This window comes from Tympanuchus pallidicinctus, unplaced genomic scaffold, assembly GCF_026119805.1.
Source record: "Tympanuchus pallidicinctus isolate F22 unplaced genomic scaffold, pur_lepc_1.0 scaffold5, whole genome shotgun sequence".
NCBI lineage: Eukaryota > Metazoa > Chordata > Aves > Galliformes > Phasianidae > Tympanuchus > Tympanuchus pallidicinctus.
The window spans coordinates 56,719,703-56,742,933 of record NW_026294769.1 but is presented as its reverse complement, the minus strand read 5'-3'; the positions used below and the strand labels follow the sequence as shown (position 1 = coordinate 56,742,933).

The following is a 23,231-nucleotide window of genomic DNA, read 5'->3' as shown; positions in this document are numbered from 1 at the left end:
GAGGGCCAGGGGCACACAGCTGTCCCACACTGACCCCTCAGGTCTATGCTGATGGAAACCCTGTGTCCCTGCACAGGGGACAGTGCTCTGTGTGTGTGAGATGGGGGTTGCACAGCTGGTGGGAGTCTGCCCCTCCCTCAGGACAGCTGAACCACTTTGAGCCACCACCTGGCACTTTCTCATACCATAACTATAAGACACTGTATTTTTGCACAATATAAAAACACTACAGAAGGGATCTGTGTTCTTTGCTACTCATATTAATTACGTTTTCTATCAAAATAAGCCTTTAATATAGGACACATATCAGACACCAAAGAGCTCTTCTTGTAGAGAAACAGCTCCTTTGTAAGCTGCTGGAGCTGTTAGTGAACCTTATGTCCAGGCAGTCAGCAGACCTACAGTTCCATTTCCCTCTAGGTTCTACGTTTACAGTAATCATTTAGTCCTCAAACGTGTTAAACTGCATGCAGCTCATACATTGTCAGAATCCTGTCTGTCCTAGGAGAGATGTCTGCAACCCTTCTGTCAAAGCAGAATCAGTGGGGTTGAGATTCTCAGGACTTGTGCCCTGAGTGAACCACGGCAGAGCGGTCCTCACTTAAATTCTTGACAAAGATGGGGATTGCAGAGAGCAGAATAAATGTACAGATAGACCCCCAGGGAACCAGCATGAATAAGGAGAGAGATGAGGACTGGAAGAAGAATTTGTTTGTTAGAGAAGTTGTGAATTAACTGACGGAAAGAAAGCTATTTGGCTGTCTGAATTGTTAATGAGTAGCAAAGCATTTTCTGGAATGGAAAAGCTGACTTTTTTCAGGTCCTGCCCTGGTAAACAGTTACTAGAAGGTGAAAAGCCATCTCCATTCAGACAGCAAGGCTTCTTCAATAAAGGGAATGCTCTTGTTTTTTCTACACCATTCATTTTGTACACAGCCATAGGTGTGCCCTTCCAATTCTGGTAAATGGTAAAACACAAATCAGCAGTGGTCCCAAAATTAAAAGAACTTTGAAATGCACCTACAGCAGCTGCATATATCAGTTGCATAAAGCTAGCCCAAGGATATGGCAGCAGATAAACCCTGGCATGAAAATGGTTGCATATGCTGAATTACAAACCATATTTCACTTGCATCCCAACCTCACTATCGCAATGGCACTGGAATGGTCAAACCCAGTGCTGTCCCACATGGAGATGACGTTGTGTTCTGAGCAGAACAATTCACATTCCTGTGAATAAAGAGTCTTTTTGAGACTTTCCTTGGTTTATATTTTTTTATAGTGCATGCTCACCTAACTGTGCTTTTCTGTGTCAAAATGGTTTCTGGTACGGTTTCTGTACTTCTGTCCTTGTAGCTTTGCTGTAATTATAGCACCTCTCATTTGATTAAAAAGCTACACCTCATGAATGAGTTCACAGCTTCCCATCATCAATATATTTAATGCTGTTTTAAAAGGTGAAGTATTTCCTTATTTTTTTATTGTCTGTCCTTGTTTTTCCCTACTGGCTCAGTGAGTTTCTTTTTCTCTCCCTGGAGAACTTCTTTCTGATAAGCAGCTTCTCTCTGTGCCCATTCTCAGGATGATCTTGCCTCCTAAAATCACATTTTAGGAAAAACAGCTCCCTGTTGTTTCTGAGCTGACCCAGGCCAACACATTTACATCATATCCACTCACTGACATTGTAGGAGCCTATCTGTGACATCTCATGCTTTCTTATTTTGGTCTGGGGAGCTCTGCAGCCAACATTCCTCAGCTGAAGGCTGGATCATAACCCTGCCCACAGAAGAGCCTGTGTCCCGTGGGCAACCCCAGTGACCCAAACCAGTGCCAAGGAACCTTTCCATCCCCTTCAGCATCCCCACGCCCTCCACTTTGGGCTGGGTCACTGGGACTTGCAGGTATTCTGACAGTCGGTATGATGTGATTGGTCATGTCTGGGGAGAATGTGGTCTCCTGACTAGCTAAAGCCATCAACTAATTAGACAACTCACTAATCATTGCCTCAGGGACATTATCTGGCAGTTTTCTATGGTCAGGCAAAACACAGTGGGATGCCTATCATCTTCATAAAAACAAGGATACTTTGCTCACATATATGGTAACTTTTAACAAAGTTTTTCCTGTTAAGATCCCATTGGTGGCCACGTCTGCTGACCCCACCAGCATCACCATCATCTGTTACTTATACATTTACTTCGTAGAAGTGTTATTTCTTATTGCTTTTTTTTTTTTTTTTTTTTTTCCACTTCAAACATCCAGACAGAGTCCTAAAGTGCCATTTTCTTCATTGGTAACACAACCCCCCCACCTCAGTGTTCTTACCTGCCCTCTACTCTATGCAAGAGCCTGCTCTGGGCTGGAGAGCTGTGTCCCTGCGACCCACATGCGTGCATTGAGCACTTCCACAAAACCTCTCTCCCAGACAGCTCTTAGGGCAGGAGCTCCTCAGCCACTCTACCCTTTTCAGCTCCTGTTTATGCTGAGATACCATAGAATCATAGAATCACCAAGATTGGAAAAGATTTCCAAGATCATCCAGTCCAACCATCCACCTACCTCCACTATTCCCCACTAAACCATGTTGCTCAGTACAACATCTAACCATTTCTTGAACACCTCCATGGACAGTGACTCCACCACCACTCTGAGTAGCCCATTCCAGTGCCTGACCACTCTCTAGGAGAAGTATTTCCTAACCACCTCTCACCCACTTGATGTATGCAGACTGTCACGGGGGCCAAAATGGCTCACATTTGCCATTAGTTTAACCAGTAAGACCTGACAGAGCAAACTTTTGTTTTAGATTTACTTCTGATGAGCAAAATTGAAATGCAGGAATGAGCATTAATGAAGAATTCAAATATAAATGTCTTGGCATGTTTTTAATCCTTTAATTACAGTTTGTGTCTCAAATACTTTCAATAGGAAGCAAAATCCAGTTGTTATACAGAAGCAGGTTTGATAGATGTACACTAGAGAGAAGATCCAGCTCTGCTACAGAGGGACAAAGCAGGCAGCTCACAGAGGTGTGGTGCAGCTTGCCCAAATTCTTCAGGGCTTTATTAAAAATCACACCTAACCTTCTGTGTGTTAAAGAAAAGAGTAAGTACCATAAAGCCTTCCTCAGCCCTTCCCCCCCAAAATGCAAAAATGCAGAAGGCAGGAAATAACATTTATACCCATGAGACTGTAAAATATCTCTGGTGCCAGCTGTCGGCTTTCTGCAAACACCAACATTACACTAGCAGAGACCTTTGCGGTCAGCAAGCAGAGCAGTGCGGGGATTCCTTCCATGCAGCACCCTGGAACTGCATGCTGAGCTGGGTGGTCAGGCTGCAAGAGGGAACGAAGCTCCTTACCCTACTCAGCCACTTTGCTTTGGTCAGCGCTTTGTAGAATGTTAAACTTATTTTTATTGAAGACACTCAGTTCTTCGCTTCTGAAGCTCAGTTACATCTGACCACCTTTATACCAAATGCATCCAATAAAGAAAAAACCCTCTGTAATTCAGCTGAGCAATTGGCAAGGTAGGATTAATTCCTTAGAGCTCCATACACGGACTGGGTTTCTTCTTGTTTTCTTCTTTTTGAAGTTTAGAAAGCGAAAAGGATTTTCAGAGGTATGAAATACTGCAGATTTCTTGTTACCACAGCTCTAATGTTAGAAATAAAAATACAGCCACCACCACTATGGCCATATCCTAACTCACTTTTATACATTCTAACCATTCTGTTCATAAACAAGGCTGGGTATTGCTTCCTTTCGCAGTCTAAGTTCATTTAAATATGGTTGCACAAAACCTAGTGAAGTTCTGTATTGTTAGCTTCTGGCATTGCTCACATCACAAATAAAACACGATTTGGTACATTAAATTTAGCTTGGGACTTGAAAACAGGGTGTAATGCATAATTTGAAGTAATTTGTGGCAGATTGTTAAGAGAAAGGAGAGGTAAGAACATTGAGAACAGAGGCTTTGAGGCCTGGAGCTGGCGGTGCCCTCAGACTCAGTTCCCTGCAAATACAGGCAGGGAATGACACTGCTGACAGCTGTACACTGGCAAAAATCACACTGCTTGCAGTCACTGTGCATCTTCTGGAAGATATCCAGCATTGATTGAGTGGTGGAGATGTTGTAGTAAACATTCTTACCATTTGAGAAGAAGCCTTTGGTATGCATTACCTATTTTCAGCTTTAACCACTTGGTTATGATAACATGAAATCAAAAGCGCCGGAGTTATTTGCTAGGTAAACGATGTTTATGAGCTTCTTTATAGCCCATCACTGTCAGGCAGGCTTCTACATCCTGACTCATCTCTGCACCTCTTTCAATTTTCCACCCACCACCACTTCTGGAGGCACTCCAACAGCTGTCTGAATTCAGCCACCACTTAGCAGTTCCAAGGTTGAAACACCTGGAAATCGCAGGCAGAAGGCCCCAGTAATTCATGAATGCTCTAGAAAACGATTGCTGCAGTTACTTCACTGAAAACAAAGATAACTGCTACTCTTTAGTTAGCACTTGGAAAGTGCAGGTATTTCTAAGCCCAATGCTTTGCTATAACATCAAATTTACTGCCCACTCATCTTCTCAAAGCAGTTACCAAGAGTGCAACTTTTTCCCCAGTATCACATAATGGCCAGGGTTGGAAGGGACCTCAAGGATCATGAATCTCCCCTGCCCCCCTACCCCCTCTACTACATGCAAGGCCACCAACCTCCCCATTTAATGCTAGACCAGGCTGACCAGGGCCCCATCAACCTGGCCTTGAACACCTCCAGGGACGGGGCATCCACAACCTCTCTGGGCAGCCTGTTCCAGTACCTCACCACTCTCATAGTAAAGAGCTCATCCAAAACCAGGAAATAGTATACACATTAAAAATGTCTGCACAAATTATTTTAAGCAGGTTACAGCAATAGCTCATTACGGAAATAAATATTCTACGTAGGGTGAAGGAGGCCTTAAGCAGGTCACGGAAAAAAAGAGTACCATAACTGCCCAGGTGGAGGCTCCAGATCAGTTTCTCACTCTTTCATAACTCTGTGTTCACCTAAACCATTCCCACCACTGTTCTGTTTCCATTCTTCAGGAGGAATAAAAGCATTGCAATACTTACTACCTCACGTAGCCCTAAGTCAGAATACATCGAAGTGTCTTAGGTGCAGAAATGCCCCAGTAACACAAAAACAAACATGCCGAGTCCAGATAATAGAAATATCAACTCAAGTTTTTACTATACAACAGTTTATTACTAACAAAGACAGTAATAACCAAAGCACTGAACACATGTATGAAGTTACCCATTTACAAACAGAACGGAAAGAAGAGTACTTGGTGTGCATTTCCACAGACTGTTCAGGCTCTTCCCACTGTCCTCAGCAGTAAGAATATTAGATATTGTTAGCAGGAAAATTACAAAAGAAATAGCACATCTTGTTTTAGGCAATAAATTACAAATGCTAAAATGCACACGACAGATAAAAGTAAATACATTCTATTTGTAATGCATCGTCAATAAAACAAGTAACTTTGGTTTATCATTCAGTGTTTGTATGACTTTTGTGCCATGCTATTTTGCTCCACAGTCCAAAGCATCACCTCGAGCGCCGCACAAACTGCAACACCACTGCTCGGCACAGCAGCAAAACCAGAACATCAACTAAAAGCAATTTTCCTGTTGGCAATCAAAAAGAAGATGCTGAACATTCTCACAAAATGCACTCAGTTTCTGGTTCACCGGAGCCAGGATTCTTAAGAACTGAAGAACCCAACTCACCCACATCAGCAGGACTTGCTCTTGTGCCGCTCTACCCTAAGAGAAGCATTAGAGGTTCTAAGGCCTTTCTGAGTTACAGAAATTATACTGTTGCAGTGTGTAGAAAATTAAGACTCTGTAGAAACAGCATTAAGGTCTTATTTTAAATAAATGTATTGTTAAACAAACCTGCATATTAACATAACTTTATTTTCTGCAGGGTACCTCCCTACAGAATTAACATATATAGATATCAAGCGGCTTGCATAGAAACAGAAAGGAAGTATACTGTCACTGCAGCTCTGTGAAAAACAACACCAACCAACACCCAACAAACGAGTAGTTCAGATTCTGCCCCTGTGCTGCCCAGGATCTGAAGCACTCCCGTTTGGCACGATGCCCCAGGACAGCACAGCAGGAGATGCTGAAGCAGCACTGCACCTCGGGCCCTGTCCCTCCAGAGGGACGCAGTGCTGTCTGCCCAGCCTTGCCCAAACATGCAGGGTATGGTGGAGTTTTGCACCCGTTTTGCTCACAACTGAATAACATTGCCCAGTCACCACAGAACTGCTGACTTCAGTAGCATCTGACAGAAGCACGGGAACTTGACCACATTTGTACAGTACATACAAAACAGCAGCTCTAAATATAGGCCTTATGCAGTCAGTTATTTACAAAATTCATTTCTATGTACAAAATAAACCATTCTGATTTCAGATTCAGTGTAAAAACTACCATAAAGCAGTGCTATAAACAACACATCGTGACACAGTTTAGAGAGTAACTTTTTGCATCTCTTAAAGTGATAATGCTGTTTAACAGGTAGTAAAAAAGGAAAAAGTAAAAAACTTGTAAGATATCAAAGCTGCAGATTGACATCTTACACCTTGAAAAGTAACAGTGCTTTTTCTGCATTATTTCAATGCAATTTACTTAATAGTGTTCTTTGCATTGGGAATAATATTTCTCTCATCTCCTTAAATTACTACTAAGCAATCCAGCTGTGTCCCATAGAACTTCAATTTCCATTATTCCTGGATGGGTATAAATACAGTACAATTATTGCCAGTTGTCCCCAGTACAAAACTTACATCTTTATAAGTGCAAAACAAGATGTGTCTGATTTTCAGTAAGGCACAGAACGTCTGCTCTTTTCAGTGTAACAAAATCCACATCAGTTTTATACACAGAAAGAGTTCATATAAAAATGTCAGTCTTTCAATGGTTTGAACTGTTTGCTGAATCCAGCTCCTTCCTGCCATCTGCGGCCGAGTAGACAAGCAGTGCTATGGAGCCCGACTGGGAGACGTCTGCTATTTGGGAACTGCTGCTCTGTAACGGAGGAGACTCAATAAAATCATTCCTGGGAGTTACCCTGTCAGTAATGAGAAATAAAACCATCCATTTTAAGCACAGTGCAGCTTTTAGTAATAAACTGCTAATATCTAAAGCTGTTTTCCTGTACAGAGAACACAATGGGGGTTCCGTAGACTACTTCAAGATTCTCCCACTCCCCCTTTCTTCACACTTCTCTAAAAATGACTGTATTGCAACCAGATTTCTTGAGGATCAACAGCTCAAAACTATCCTACAAGCTGAAGCTTCAGCATTGGACACTGAAAAGGAAAAAGAATCCAAAACCCCCAGTAAAATAGCCCATATGCTAAAGACACATAGTCAAAGTTCGCAGGAATTACTGAACAGCTACTCAGGGTTAAGTGCACACTGATTCTTCATAGAGAAGTAGAAATAATGGTAATAGACATAAAAAAAAGCAAAGGACTCTCACCTGCCTTCACCAATTCTCTTCAGGCTCTCAGACAAGCTACTCATATCACACATGCTGTCTGCTTTGTTTCTTTTTTCCACCTGATCCACGGTCAGTTTAGAAATACTTAACATTTGATTTCCACTGTTTTCACCTTCCTCAGCTTTTTGGGCTGATGTTCCATCTGCCTCCATCTCTTTCTCAGATGTCTCTGGAGAAGTTTTAATTTCTGCAACAGTTTCTTGGCTCAGGTAATCGTGATTGGTGATTGCTACTGCAGAAGTCCCATGATTCGTTGTGCCTCCTGTGCTAGTTCCCATTGACTTAGAAATCACTTTCAATCTGTGTGAACTTGATTTGTAGTGCTTCTTCTTATGCTTAACTTTGGAATTGTGCCTCAAGAAAAATTCACATGATTCTTGTAGTACTCTTCGACTCTCACTGATTGGACTGAAAGAAAACACACAGAGAAGTGAATTAACCTGATCTGTAACTTGATAACCTGAAATATAACTTGGTACACCAAAATGTAAAAGAACAGCAACCAATGATGTAATCTGAGCTGGATGTTAATGAACACGAGGAAAACAAGTGCATGAGAAAAGAGGAGAAGAATCTGTCATGGTTCCAAAGTAATTATGTCTGTGGAACAATTAAATAAAGCCGATTTCCACATTTCTTACTTCTGCAAGTAGGTCCAATGCCTTCGGTAAGTCAGTCATCTAAGAGAGGAAAGCAGGATTAGCTCATAAGCAGCTGTATTACCAAATTAACCCTATGCAACGTAAACTTTGTTCAAGGGAAAAAATGGTTGGTATTATAAAACTGACTTCATTACTTTAAAGCTCTTGTAGCTGAAAGCAGTTAACATCTGAAATGCAGGAAAAATTATACAGGAAATGGAAAGTGAGGAGAGGGAAAGAAAGCTATAAGCTCACCATCATGGAATGCAGATGCAAAATAAAAGGAGCTTAAGGACTGCTGGCTTGGGAAATTCAAAGAAACAAAAAGACCTTAAAATACATTATAACCTATGAGCAATACAGATGATCTTAAAAAAAAAAAAAAAAAAAAAAAAAACACCAAACTACATAAGGAATAAAAAGGCAAAATGACAGCTGCAAGAAATGGAGATGATATCTGTAACCTCTTTAAAATCACAGATAAATAATTACTAAAATTATATAATAAAACTGAATTGTTCTGTCTCAGAATACAAATAAGGGACAGTACTTTAATACAAAGCCTAACTAAGGATGGCACAATGAAAATTTATTTTCAAACAAGCAAGCTGTGCTGACAAGAAAAGCAGAGGATGTTGCTATTACATGATAGTAAACACAGCAGTTATGTACTGTGCCAAATGAAGGACCTGAAATACAAGAAAGGATCTGAACGACCAAAGTTATCTTTCCTGACTGGACTGGAAAGCAGAGATGTATTACCCAATGCATTACCACGGTCACACATCTGTATGCAGAGAACAGAACAGAGGAAAATATTTTGTCTTCTCAGAATGCAGTCAAAGAGTCATTGTGTCCATAAAGTCTCCACAGACTTCAGCAGAAGTTTTTGCTGATGCCCATATGCAGACTCCAAAAAAAGAAAGGGTTCGAGGACAACACTTGGACTCCTGAGCTACACTTAAGAACCATGTCTGAAATCCTACATATTTTGAAGTACACGTTTCAAAAACCAGGAATTAAAATTGCTCTTACTCTCTTTTGCGGTTTCTGTTGAAGAAATTGGCCCACTCCGAACAGGTCTTTTTACTTCCCACCCAGAACACTGGAGATATGCCAACAATTAATGTCAGCAAATATTTCATCAGAAACAGAAATATTTCTGGTCTTGCGAGCGCCTTTGCCTGGAAGATAAAGTTTAATCAGTACAAAGTCAACAACATACTTGTTGATTCATTTTTTAAATGCAGAAAAACAAATTATGTTGGAGAGATCTAACATAATTGTCCTCACGGCTGCTCTGCTTTGTTGAGGCACATACTGCAGACACACACAAGACATGTACAGACAAGACCTGGTCACGTCTGCTCACACTCTCCGTTGAGTGCAGAGGAGATTAGAGGGAAATATTTTTCTTTTAAATTGAAAGGGTAATAGTATTTGTAACCACGTTCTTCTGAGATGGCTTGCACGAGTCAGATTCACCCTTTCAGCATGAAGGATGAGTGGATGATCTGGGTGATCACAAGACAGCATCGTTGGAGCCATGGGGAGTCACACAGCTGTTTTCTGGTTATTGCCAGATTTAAGCAACCATCTGCAAAACTGGATCATAGGAGCTCTGTAACAATCTTTTCCTCCTAAACTGCTAATTGAATTTACATTACCTGGTTACCATGCCAAACAAAAGTTAGCGTTTGAGTCAGCCATGTAACATCAACTAACCTGTACTAACATTTATTTTTACTTGGTTCTGCTCTGATCAGTGTGAAGAAGTCTGCAAAAGCTAGCTTAGAGAAGTCACAGCCAAGCACGCCTCTCTAAGTTACTCTACAGTTAGCACATGCTGTTTACTATACAGACAGATCCCAATAATTACATCTTATTGGGATCTGTTATTGTAGAACACTCCCTCTTGCTATTAACTCTTTCCAGTAGGTTAATTCCAGACTAAGAATGCATGTTCTTTATGCCTTATTATGCTAAGATGTTATAATTAAGCACTACAAAACATTATGTGTTTTGGGTTTTGTTTTGTTTTGTTTTTGTTGGCTGTTTTTGGCAAAATGAATACAAGCTTCATTTTCAACCTTGTTTATTCTAGACTAGCTAAGCTGATACTGAGCTCGATCTAAGACTTGCTGAAATGCACTTGTTAAAAACGTTGCAGAGGGCACAGAAGGATGTTTGAGAACATGGAAGGATCACACCTTATCCATGCCATAATGCTTGTGCTTATATTCTCTGATGACAGCTTACTGCAGTAAAAGCATAGATGTTATATGCAAAGCAATGGAAGATAATGCGTGAAACTTGCATTTTCCTAGGAATGGTTTCTACTTTCTATTTGTTCTTATATAGAAAGACAAACAAACCACAAATTACTTCCAGTTGCAGAGAGTTCTGTATCTTTACAAAAGATTTAATCCACTGAGAATACCGAATATAGGATACCTTGACTTTAAAAGCTTCTCCAATAAGTCAATTTCTTTTTAGGAGTCATTTCTGAACATCTCTGCAATTTAAAGCATATTTTTGTTTTTAAAAGTTTCTTCTACATTACTGAATATCAGCCTACAGCTGACAGCTATCATGAAAAAACTACATTGGAAAGGTGTCATTTCAAGTGTTTCACAGTTCTGCACTTAAAAGAAAAAAAGATGAAATTATTTTAAATCTATGGTAGCAAGGAACATTCAAAATTCAATCTAGACTCAACTTTCAAGACCCATTTTTTCCACCTCAATAGAAAATGATGAAAATTCACCTTAGGTACTGAAACACTGAGCCAGACATCCAAACACTGAGTAACTGCTCTTAAGAACAGATATGGCGAAAAACAATCCCCCAGCATTATTTGTGAAATGGAGTGGAAGCATTTCCTCTGCTGAGTTGGAACTTACATGCTGAATGCAATCAATTTGCTCAGTCAAAAGCTTCAAAGCAGAAGTGAGATACCATCAACTGTGACTCAAAAAGCAACTTACCGCTGTATCTTCTTGAGCTGACTACTTAACACAAAAAAATATTTGCTAGGCTACACTGCAGGACACAGCAACACATAAGGGTTTTTGCTAATTAACTCCACAATATTATTTACAAAGCAAACTGCCACTTGCCTGGTATGGACAAGGAATATGGTACTGGTCACAGTGGTCAAACACCCAAGTTGTTTCCCAGATCTTCCGGTTCACCAGTTCATAGACATAACATCCAAGCAGTGCCACAAGTGGCACCAAGTATAAACCACTAAAAACTCCGATTCTGATCATGAATTTCTTTAGCTTCTCTTGGTTTCTGCCATCATGCTGTATGACTTGGCGCACGTGATTTAAAGAGATAATACCAGCTAACAGAAGAGAGAGACCAAAGAAAACACAAAGGCATAACGGCAAAAGCACAAAGTACAGAGAGGCATCCACATCATAGAGACCTACAAAGCAAACTCCACTGATATTGTCCCCTTCCACTTTGTTCATTGCAAGAAGCATAATGGTTAGAAAACCAGGTATCCCCCACGCAACTGCATGGAACCACATGGCCTTCTGTGCAATAGCTTCACAACTCCATTTTCTTCCTGCTGCAAGGAACCAAGTGATTGTCAGAATCACCCACCATATTGTTCCTGCCATAGTGAAAAAGTACAAAACCATGAAAAGGACCGTGCAGGCTTTGTTTTGGGAGCCAAGAACAACCGTTTCCCCAATTTCTAGCTTATCATCTGCCTTGTTACAGGCAGTTCTATTCCCAAGAAGAAATCCAATAAAGTACATTAGAGACACTATGCTGTAACAGACGGAGTAATAGATGATCGGCCTCTCTGGGTACCTAAACCTTTTAACATCAATCAGAAAAGTAAGGAATGTGAAAAGCGTAGCACAAAGACAAAAGATTGAAACTATCCCAATGAAGCTTTTTGCAACATCCAATTCATAATTTTTGAAGTACATATTGGGACATGGTGGTGCACACTGATCGATGCCCAGAAATTTGTAGCCTTGTCCATTGGAAGTGTGTAGGTGCCGTGGACACCAGAATCCAAAATCCCTTCGTGTTTGCCCTGGGGTCTTCTGAGTTCCATGTGCATTGGTGGTTACAGGAGCAGTGGCAGGAGCAGACTCATCACAGTTGACTAGTCTAGAAAAAAAACAGTAACAAAAATATTAATATCTCTCATTATCAACTACAGTTATTTCTTACTAATAGTAAAATCTGATTCCAAACACAGTTTTACACATAATGCAAAATGTGCATTATATGAATATCCACTGGCATTTTAAAAATCAGATCAAATATATTGTCAGTTTAGAAGGTTCAAACACAACTGCTTAATGTTGCTCTGTTTTACTGCTTACAACACAGTTTACTCAAACTGCAATTGCTCTATAGTCTTAATCCAAAATTTTACACCTGTGTACTGAGAATATTTATAGTATAGATTTTATCTTGATAATAATTGACTGTTGGAGAGACATAGTAATGATCTGTCAAAACACAAGCTTCAAATCAAGGAGCAAAGAATGAAGGCTCATAGTTACTTGAACTAACTGATGACTGCCATATGATGGTGATGATTTTGTGTTACGACGACACTTTACTGTCTATAACAACAGAACTACCTGAGAAAGACAAAAAGCAAAAAACATAAGTACTGCAAAAAGCTCTGTTTCAGCAATTGTCTTCTAGAACCATAATGTTCTTTTAGAGATGGCTCACGACTCACCTGCTTACAGGCTTACCTAGAAAAATACAAACTCTTTAAAAATTACATTAATACAGGATTAGTGGTGTTGGCCAGATCCTCAAACAAGATTATTTAATTATAACTCAGGTAAGCATTTACTCAAAGAGGGATTGATGTTCATTCGCATTCCAAATTTATGTACTTACAAATAACATTTTTTGCATTTCAGCTGATAAAGTGAGATTCTGTTGCCTCAAGATGTTCTTTGTCTAGTGCTATTGTATGCAGACCTTAAATGTAAAAATATTTTTCCTCATCATTAATTTGGAAGCTCAGCTTGAGCTAAGAAACTTGTTCTTACTTTTTCCTCTGCATTATCACGCTGTCCAAACAAAGCCAGGATAATAATTGAGAAAACTGATTCTGTAGCAGGTTGTTTCAATAAATGTGGGTCAGACCACTATGCATCAGAACAGCAAAAACTTCATTCACACATGTATTAGGGAGTATTATTTGCGTCTGTAAGAATATTGGAGTGTGAATCTCAGAACCGCAGTTGAATCTGAGGCCCATCCTCATGCCAGCTGCTCTTCCACAGGCCCCAATAGCAGCATCTCTTGTTTTCAGAACATGGCACACTATCACATGGACCTCCCTGCCTGTTGGGCAGACAGCACTTCCCACATGAACAAAGTAAGAACATTTCAGTGAACAGTAGCAGTAATATAATGATTTACAGCTGTAATGACTGCTGAGGGAAAAAAAAAAAAAAAAAAAAAAAAAAAAAAAAATTGAAATTTGAAATTTTCCTCAATTTTCAAACAAAATTCTGGAAAGCATTTTCTAAACTTAATGGCATTATCATCTAAAAAAAAGCTCACACCAGATGAGAAAAGGTTGATGCATTCTTGGACTTAAATCCCATAGCTATCATTTTTTCCCCCTCAGAAAAAAGGGAAATCAAGTCAATGCCTTCTATCACATTCTTTCCTGAACCGCCATCTATCAAGAATCACGGCAGAGTACTACTATCCCAGCTCTGCCTCAGCACCAGCATGGATTAGTAACTGCAGGGGGGCCAGAAACATGATTTAAGTTTCTTAAAACTTAAATCGGCTTCGGTACGGCTTCTACTATTTAATGCTTCAACTCAGTCTGGGTCAACTATACAACATCTGAAAATGATCACCTCCATCGCTTATCACGTGAACAAATACCACACCTGCTACATTCCAGCTCTTCAGGCCATGTGATTCCAAAAGTGTCAATCAGTTGTTTGCAGTCGGAATACACTTTCTCACAGAGGTTACGACAAGGGTGAATCACATGAACTTGCTCCAGGCAGGCAGGAACAAAGGCCTTGCACAGAAATGTATGGACGTCTGGTGAACAGTGAAGATTCATGAGAGTAAGAAAAGGCTTTGGGAAAGAAAAAGGCTTTGGTTAGTCATTTCAAAGACACAATTCAAGTCAATAATACGACTTTTCACTATCACAGAATCACAAAATTGTAGGGGTTGGAAGGGACCTCTAAGAGATCGAGACCAACCCCCCTGCCAAAGCAGGTTCCCTAAACCAGGTCACTACTAGGATTCATGCTTGTTCCTCTGAATATTTGAAAACCTAGAGAGTACCATTCAGCAGTTGTGGAAGAGTCAAACCTGGTGGCTTAGAGTGCTGAGGAACCAAACTTCTGGGCTGCAATAGCTCTTCCAGTGCAGCCCCTACTCTGGAATCTTCGCTCACCTGCAACTACTGAAACCTGATTTTTCTTATTACCATTAGAAAACTGAAACCAAAGCCCAGGTTCCTATATCCCTTAATTAACTACAAAATAACTGGTCTGAGATATTGAAGGTACACCTGTCCTTATGGATCCTGTTGGAATTGTATTTACAGTTAGAAGTGTGTTGTTCGGTGTGCTTCTCTATTAACACAATCCAAATATCACTGTTGCCCATTTTTTAAAATGCATTTCAAAATCTCAACATGACAGAGAGCTTTTCTACCTGTGTTACTGAATGCTGGTCAGTGAATTACTGACAACTGCTACAAGTAGAGCTCACAAAATGAAATATATTGCAACACAACTTTGCCATCCCCTGTTCATTCAGTCCATTACTTAGATACGCTTTAAGGAATTTGCAATCCCAAAACAAAACCTTTCTTTGCATTTTCCCAACATTTGTGCTAGGGTAAATGACTTTAAACAAAATAGTACAATGCATATAAACTTCAGATAAAGCAGTAGTTATTTTTCAGTTGGTCACTTTTCCAAGCACAGCTTCGTTGTAAGGCCAGCACACCCAAGGAAGCAAGGATGCATCTGCAGCAGAAGCACTTCTGTGCTCATTAGGAGGCCATACCCACTGCCATCTTGCTCTGCTACACAGTTTGCTCTGCTTTTGACACCAGGTGAACACTCCCGATTCGCCTCATTACAGTAAACCAAAGAGCAAGGGATGCACTGAAAGCAACACCTCCTATATCATTGTGTCAGCCCACTACAGAAGCAGGTGTTGGTGCTTTGGCAGTAGAGCCTCAACCGTCCCACCAACGTTCTGTTGCATGTTGCTCCAAAAATAATGCCTCCTGTGTAATTTAAACAGCACTCAGAGCAGGGGATATTAACTGATGGCTGTGGGTAAAACAAATCTGCAAGATATGTCAGGCTGAGCTCTTTGACAGCTTATTTGGTAACTTTTTGATAAAATGTCTTTTCTATTTCAGAAAAAGGGAATCTCTGCATCACATATTAACAGTCCAGTTCATGCATAAGAAAAGCTGTAAGAACACTTAACACATTTTGAAACGTGCTTCTGAATCAGGACAAAACTCAAAGTTTTCTAAGCATGGAGAGCTTCTGCTAAAAATACAACCACTGAGAAGTTTCTTTAGATCATTGCCATTAACAGCCATGTATCTCAGAATTCATCATCCCTTCCTGAAGGGAGGTTGTGATGAAGAGGGGTTTGGCCTCTTCTCCCAGGCTACAAACAGGACCTGAGGAAACGATCACAAGTTGTACCAAATGAGGTTTAGATTAGACATATCCTTTCTCTCAGAAAGTGGTCAGGCACTGGAACAGCTGCCCAGGAAGGTGGTGGAGTCACCATCCCTGGCAGTGTTCAAGAGGCATCTGGATGAGGAGCTATGAGATGTGGTTTAGTGCTTGTGGTAGCAGTGGTATTGGAGGGTGGTTGGGCTAAGATGATCTTGCAGGTCGTTTCCAACCTTGTGATTCTATGATTTTATGATCAACAAGGGACTGGAAAAGGAGGGTCGGGACCTCTGAGTCCAGATTCACATCCTTATTTTGTCAACTTTAAGTATCCCAATAAAGATATACAGACATGCATCAAGCAACTGCAATGCAATGCAAGCCTGCAGTTTAGAGAGAAAAGACACTGATAAATAATAAATAATAATAGATGTCTCTGTTCAAGAGGGATATCTTGGTAACAAACACAGGAATGGGGGTTGTGAAAAAAGTAACCCTGAGTTGGATCACACCCTAAACGCTACACTGCTTCAGATGAAAAGTACAGTCAGGAGTTACATCTACATGAATTACTTTTCCTTTGCACAGCCATCACAGCAATCACAATGCAATCAGTGACTGCTGTACACGAGAGGCAGATAGAGGCAAGTGAAAAGTTGATTGCCAGAGTTCTACTACAGCATGTTGTCTTTGGCTACTGTGGTTTAAAGAGATGCTTTTATTTAGAAGCAGAACTGTCTTGTCAGACAAACAGAAAGCTGCCAAATCACAGGAAGAATGCCTGTGAAGTACTTGAAGTTGAAATCCAAGGACTTGGCTGACATAGACAGTAGTTCTTACAATATTTTTAACAAGCTGAAAAAAATATATTTACATTTTGATACCTGGAAGCATGACGAGAAGGAAGTCAGACGTTGTGAAAACACAGCAGGGATTTCACCATCTCATCTTTAGCAAGCTACTGCCAACACCTAACAGCAAGGGAACCATTGCTGGACAAGGCAACGAGCAAGGGCCCAGGACATTCTATGAGCTGCAGGTTATATCACCACGATTGTGGTTAAAAGACAGTGACAGATCCCTTTTCCAACCACTTGTGATATACCCTTTGTAAGAGATTACAGCAGTAAGTTCGTTACATAATTTAACCAGGCACTGCCAAGAAATACACAGCATTTTGTTTATTTTAACTTCCAATTTTGCAACATAGTTTGTGTTTTGATACAGCTAGCAGATCACTCTCTACTTTTTCCATGCCATTTTACCATCCTGCTATAATCACAGAACCATAGAAATGCTCAGGTTGGAAAAGATCATCGAGTCCAACCACGACCCAACCAAACAACCCTAACAACTCTCTGCTAAACCATGTCCCTGAGCACCACATCCAAGTGGTTTTTAAACGCATCCAGGGATGGTGACTCAACCACCTCCCCAGGGAGCCTATTCCAGTGCTTAACTTACATCTTACATTTCTGTATTAGTATAATACCATTTTAAATCTTGACTTCCATTTCTTTCATGAGGCAAACAGAAGTCTTCACATTTCCACAGAGCCAGGTATCCACAGTGAGTGCAGAGGCTCTATCCTGAGCAACAGTAACCAGCACAACACCATGCCCCTCACCTCTGTACTCATGACCCAGCATTTCCCAACACAAAGTGTCACCTACCAGCCACATCTACCACCATGCCCTTCTGCAGCTCTTGAGTCAGTTCTGCTCCCTTAACTCAATGCCATCCCCTCCCCAGGTCAGTGTTCCTCGCTGTGTATCTGAGGCTCCTGTGCAGACTGCTGGGGAACAGCTCTAGTCACCTTTTGTGCTACAGGACTCAACAATCATCTGATGATTTCACAAATTGTACTGTTAACAAGGCATCTGTTTACTATCTCTTTTCTTCTGGTTCTTTAGACGTGGATTAGAAAAGAAAGCCCTTGTCAGACTTCCATCATAGCTTCTTGAACAACCTTCGCATACAACCATGTCAAAGCCTTTTAGAAAAAGGAAGTACAGTACACTGGCTGAACCACCCCCTTTCCACAGACATATTGAGTCTATTGAACTCCAACAGATTTTATCAGCAATAAGTTCCTTCAAACAAAGAACCCTCTACAAAATGTTTAAAAAAAAAAAAAAAAAAAAAAAGCAAATAAAAACTCACACCATCTTTGCCGAAGCACAAAAAAATAAGATGTGTAAAAAACAGATTTTCGTGAACTTCCCTCTTTTATCATTCAAGAACAACGAAAGAAGTAGAAAGTTGCCCTGGGAACTCTGTTTTCAATTACATATCTTTGAATGCAGGCTTTGTGTCCGGCCAGTCAATTTGGAAACGTTGCATTACAGAAAATAATAGGTCTGCACTTCCCAGACCACGAAAGCAAAATCTCATCAAACCCTCCTGCTGGACAGCATGTGCACAAAAAGGCTCAAACCAAGAGCACCACAAGCTCCCCCACAAGCTCCCTTAAGGAACTGCTTGCTTCAAGGCTGTTATCTGACTCGTGAGTGACCCAACTTCCAGTTTTTTTCATCCAAGCAGCTTGTTGCGCCCGTGTTCTTCTCTTGAGCATTCACATCTGAAATTCAACCCACAGCCACACAAAGCTGTTGAGAATGAAATCACAGTCCTCCGCTCTCCTCCAGAAAGAGCCAGACACACAGCTGGCACAGCCACAGGCTCTTTCAGGAAAGCAAACCATGCACCAACAGCAGCAACTGCTGTCACCCAAAGGACAGATGAAAGCCTGCAGATCCAGCAGTGGCAGTGCCAAAACAGAGTGGAACTGAGCTGTCTGAAAACCAGGAATGGAGCCACACTGAGCCAATCTAAGTCCTGAAATAGAAACTCTTATCTTCCTGGAAAATCCAGTGAATATGAGGCAAACTAAAATATACTAACAGTAGTCCAAAACAAAAAATACATCACTTAATAGCTAGCAGAAACTCAGTAAAGCTAAAGATGATGTAGTCTGTAACTGCCTCAAGTAATAGAGGAGAACTAAGGACTGAAATACAAGCTTTCCCACATTGCATCCCCCATGCAGTGTCCCCATACAGAAACCTCCCAGTGCAAAACCACATGCAGCAAACCCCATGAAGCAAACAGGTGACCACTGATGATAGTGAGTAGTGTCAGACAACCAAGGGATACAATATCACTACCAATAAGAGCCATATTCTCAGCACTGAGCAAATCACCTAGCTCAGCACAGGACTCTAAGGAAGCAAGTCTATGTTACATTTTCTCCAGAGGGAAATCCGGGCTACCTCAGTGCAGCTGTAGTAAAAGTGTAGTAACGCGGTTCTATCGTGGTCCTGCAAACAACACCAGTGAGATGACTGAAAAGAAATGGTGCAGAGTACACAATAAATGTCCAGGTACAAATGCTCTCTCAAACACGCTTTATGAGTAATTAAATTGCAGTTTTGAACTCATGATCAGCAAGAAGCTTTTCTGTTTTGTGCTTAGCAGGCTCAGAAATCCAAGGTGTAACAGAAATTTTTATTCCAGGATGTCACTACAGGTGACTTTTTTCTATCTCATTTCTGTTGGTTGTTTTTTTTCCCCTGGAGAAAAGGGCTACCAGCAGCAGCCAGATGTCACTGGGGTTGGGATGTATGGGAGCTACTAATGTAGCAGCAATGGCAAATGGAAAACAGTCCAACTAAATACCAAGGTCTTCATTAAAATCAGCTACTGTAAATCCTAATTGGCAAGAGCAAATGTTTTTCAATTGCTGATAGAACATTTGCTCAGCTATTTGGAGCCAGTTACACAAAGCTAACAACCTACATTCCTAAATACTGAGGTTTAGCTACCATGTTAAAACACTTAGCTCAGTTAACTTAGTTAACAATCAGCCTAAGTTAAAACAGTAAGATCCTAACTGCCTGCATGTTAAGCAGTAGTGTCTGTTCCATGGCTTGATATGAGTTTTGTGACTCAAAACAACATTACAACCTTGTTACTTAGATAACTGCATATGCCAGTTGTGGAACCAAACATGGGGGCTACATCTGACCTTTTATAATTATACAACACTAGGTACTCCAAATTCCTATATATACTGAAGATATACACTGTTATCCATTGCATTATGTGATCTGCAAAACACAAGCATACAGTTGTGTTTAATAATTTTCAATACAAGATTTGAACATAACTACTGTCCAGTAAGTGCCATTACAGACAACTCACAGCCTCAAAAGCCATAACACACCACACTTTGCATACACATTCTCCTGCGTGGTATGTCAAAAATATGCCCACCATTAAGCACTGTGTATAAAAATGCAGCAATCTCATAAGACTAGGGAGTCATTACTGTCCATACTCACAGAGCTATACTACCTTCAGAGTCCTTAGCCACTTCTATACTGACCATCTATTCCAATTAAGAGGAGTGAAACATATATCACACACAAGAATCACAAGAATCACAAGGTTGGAAACGACCTATAAGATCATCCAGTCCAACCATCTCCTCATCACCATTGCCACCACTAGTGCTAAACCATATAATGCAGCGCATCATCCAGACGCCTCTTGAACACTGCCAGGGACGATGACTCCACCACCTCCCTGGGCAGCCATTCCAGTGCCTGACCACCCTTTGAGAGAAGAAGTTCTTCCTTATGTCCAATCTAAACCTCCTCTGATACAACTTGCGGCCATTGCCCCGTGTCCTGCTCGTTGCCTGGGAGAAGAGGCCAGATCCCTCTTCACCACAGCCTCCCTTCAGGAAGTTGTACAGTGCAATGAGGTCTCCCCTGAGCCTCCTCTTCTCCAGACTGAACAATCCCAGCTCCCTCAGCCGCTCCTCATAAGGTTTGTGCTACAGACCCCTCACCAGTTTCGTTGCCCTTCTCTGAACACGCTCCAGGACCTCAATGTCTTTCCTGTAGTGAGGGGCCCAAAACTGAACACAGTACTCGAGGTGCAGCCTCACCAGTGCTGAGCACAGAGGGATGGTCACCTCCCTGCTCCTGCTGGCCACACTATTTCTGATGCAGGCCAGGATGCCGCTGGCCCTCTTGGCCACCTGGGCACACTGTCGGCTCATGTTCAGCTGAGCATCAACCAACACCCCCAGGTCCTTCTCTTCTTCACACTCATCCAGCCACTCATCCCCAAGCCTGTAACGCTGCATGGGGTTGTTATGGCCAAAATGGAGGACACAACACTTGGCCTTGTTGAACCTCATCCCATTCACCTCAGCCCAGCGGTTCAGCCTGTCTAAATCCCTCTGAAGGGCCTCCCTACCCTCAGGCAGATCAACACCACCTCCCAGCTTGGTATCATCTGCAAACTTGCTGAGGGTGCACTCAATGCCCTCATCCAGGTCATCAATAAAGATATTAAACAAGATCGGCCCCAGTACCGACCCCTGGGGGGACACCACTTGTAACAGGTCGCCAGCTGGACTTCACTCCGTTCACCACAACCTGCTGGGCATGGCCCTGTAGCCAGTTCCTTACCCAAAGAAGTGTATATCTGTTCAGACCACGGGCAGCCAGTTTCCCCAGAAGAAACCTGTGAGGGATCGTGTCAAAGGCTTTGCTGAAGTCTAGGAAGACTACATCAACAGCCCTTCCCTCATCTATCAGACTAGTCACCCAGTCGTAGAAAGAGATGAGGTTGGTCAAGCACGACCTGCCTTTCACAAACCCATGCTGGCTGGGTCTGATCCCCTGGACACTGCGTACATGCTGTGCAATCTTGTCCAAGAATATTTGCTCCATAACCTTCCCTGGTACTGAGGTCAGGCTGACAGGCCTATAGTTCCCCGGATCCTCCCTGCGGCCCTTCTTGAAGATGGGAGTCACATCAGCAAGCCTCCAATCCTCTGGGACCTCACCAGTTAACCAGGAGAGTTGATAGATGGCCGAGAGGGGCTCAGCAATCACCCCTGCCAGCTCCCTCAGCACCCGAGGGTGCAGCCCATCCGGTCCCATGGACTTGTGACAGTCCAGACAGAGGAGGAGCTCTCTGACTGTCTCCCTGGAATTGCTGGGGGCGTATTCTGTGCTGTGTCCCAGACTTCCAGATCAGAGCATAAAAAGCCCAGAGGATAACTGATTTGACTACTAAAGGCAGATATAAAGAAGGCATTGAGGATCTCAGCCCTCTCCTTGTCCTCAGTGACCACGTTCCCTGCTGCATCAAGTATAGGATGAGAATTATCTTTGATTCTTCTTTTCCCATTGATATATTTATAAAAGGATTTTTTGTTGTCTTTTACTGCAGAGGCCAACCTGAGCTCAAGTTGGGCTTTCGCCCTCCTAACTTCTTCCCTGCATACCTTAGCTACTTCTTTGTAATCTCCCCGAGCAGCCTGTCCCTTCTTCCAGAGGATGTAGACTCTCTTTCTCCTTGAGTCTCAACAGTAATTCCCGGCTCATCCACGCTGGACGCCTTCCCCTGAATATATGGCACAGTTGATTTAATCCTGCACTGCTGTTTCAATAGAGTTGTTCTAGACTGCACTGTAAGCAAGATTAACATCATACTATGAGAAATATAAGACACTGTACTTATACAATTGTTCCTGGCTACACAGTGAATCAGCTGCCAAGAATCTGATTTCTAGTTTGTGCACAATTAAGTGATGATAAATAAATGTACCAATACATGAAACTAAATAAAGGTCAAAATTTTCAGGTTACATTAGGTTCAAAGCAAAGTCCAAATGAGTCTAGGTTATTCTTATTGAATGCTCTACTGGTGACTTAAACACTGCAAGCTACAGACATTTAAGCTCGTGAGGATTCAAACATTTTGCAGAAAGCAAAGGCGGTTGAAGCATCAGCACCTTGGTGCTATGTGTCTGCTAGAAGTTGCTACCACAGAATCACAGAATGGCCAGGGTTGGAAGGGACCTCAAGGATCATGAATTTCCACCCCCCTGCCACATGCAGGGCCACCAACCTCCACGTTTAATACTAGACAAGGCTGCCCAGGGCCCCATCCAATCTGGCCTTGAACACCTCCACGGATGGATGAGGCATCCACAACTTCTCTGGGCAGCCTGTTCCAGAACCTCACCACTCTCATAAAAAAAAAGAACTTCCCCTGACATCCAACCTAAGTCTACCTTCTCTCAATTTAAAACCATTTTTCCTTGTCCTGCTACTTCAACAGTAGAGCTGCAAAAGCAGAAATGCAGGTGCAGCTCATGAAAAATCAGTGCAACATCAACCATCCTTCTTTAAGCCACCAATGAAGATGGCGTGAACTAATCTGCTACTGATTTAGCATGTGTGCAGAAGGGAGGGGGGATGTATTCCATATCATTACCTGATCTCTGAATAATAACTGACTACTGACGTC

The 23,231-nt window shown here is 41.7% G+C and overlaps 1 protein-coding gene and 1 long non-coding RNA gene across 2 annotated transcripts in view; one reads left to right on the top strand and one right to left on the bottom strand.

The window, feature by feature from the left end:
* The window catches only part of LOC128091540 (uncharacterized), a 340,253-nt gene that overhangs the window by 244,649 nt on the left and 72,373 nt on the right, over window positions 1-23,231 (top strand). The gene's annotated exons all lie outside the window — the stretch shown is intronic.
* The window catches only part of FZD6 (frizzled class receptor 6), a 28,682-nt gene continuing 11,641 nt past the window's right edge, over window positions 6,191-23,231 (bottom strand). The window contains exons 3-7 of the mRNA XM_052704742.1: window positions 14,118-14,314; window positions 11,331-12,348; window positions 9,247-9,395; window positions 7,550-7,978; window positions 6,191-7,135 (exon numbers count right to left, since the gene is read on the bottom strand). Coding sequence (XP_052560702.1) covers window positions 6,979-7,135; window positions 7,550-7,978; window positions 9,247-9,395; window positions 11,331-12,348; window positions 14,118-14,314 — 1,950 coding nt within the window. The 3' untranslated portion in view covers window positions 6,191-6,978. The remainder of the gene's footprint in view (window positions 7,136-7,549; window positions 7,979-9,246; window positions 9,396-11,330; window positions 12,349-14,117; window positions 14,315-23,231) is intronic.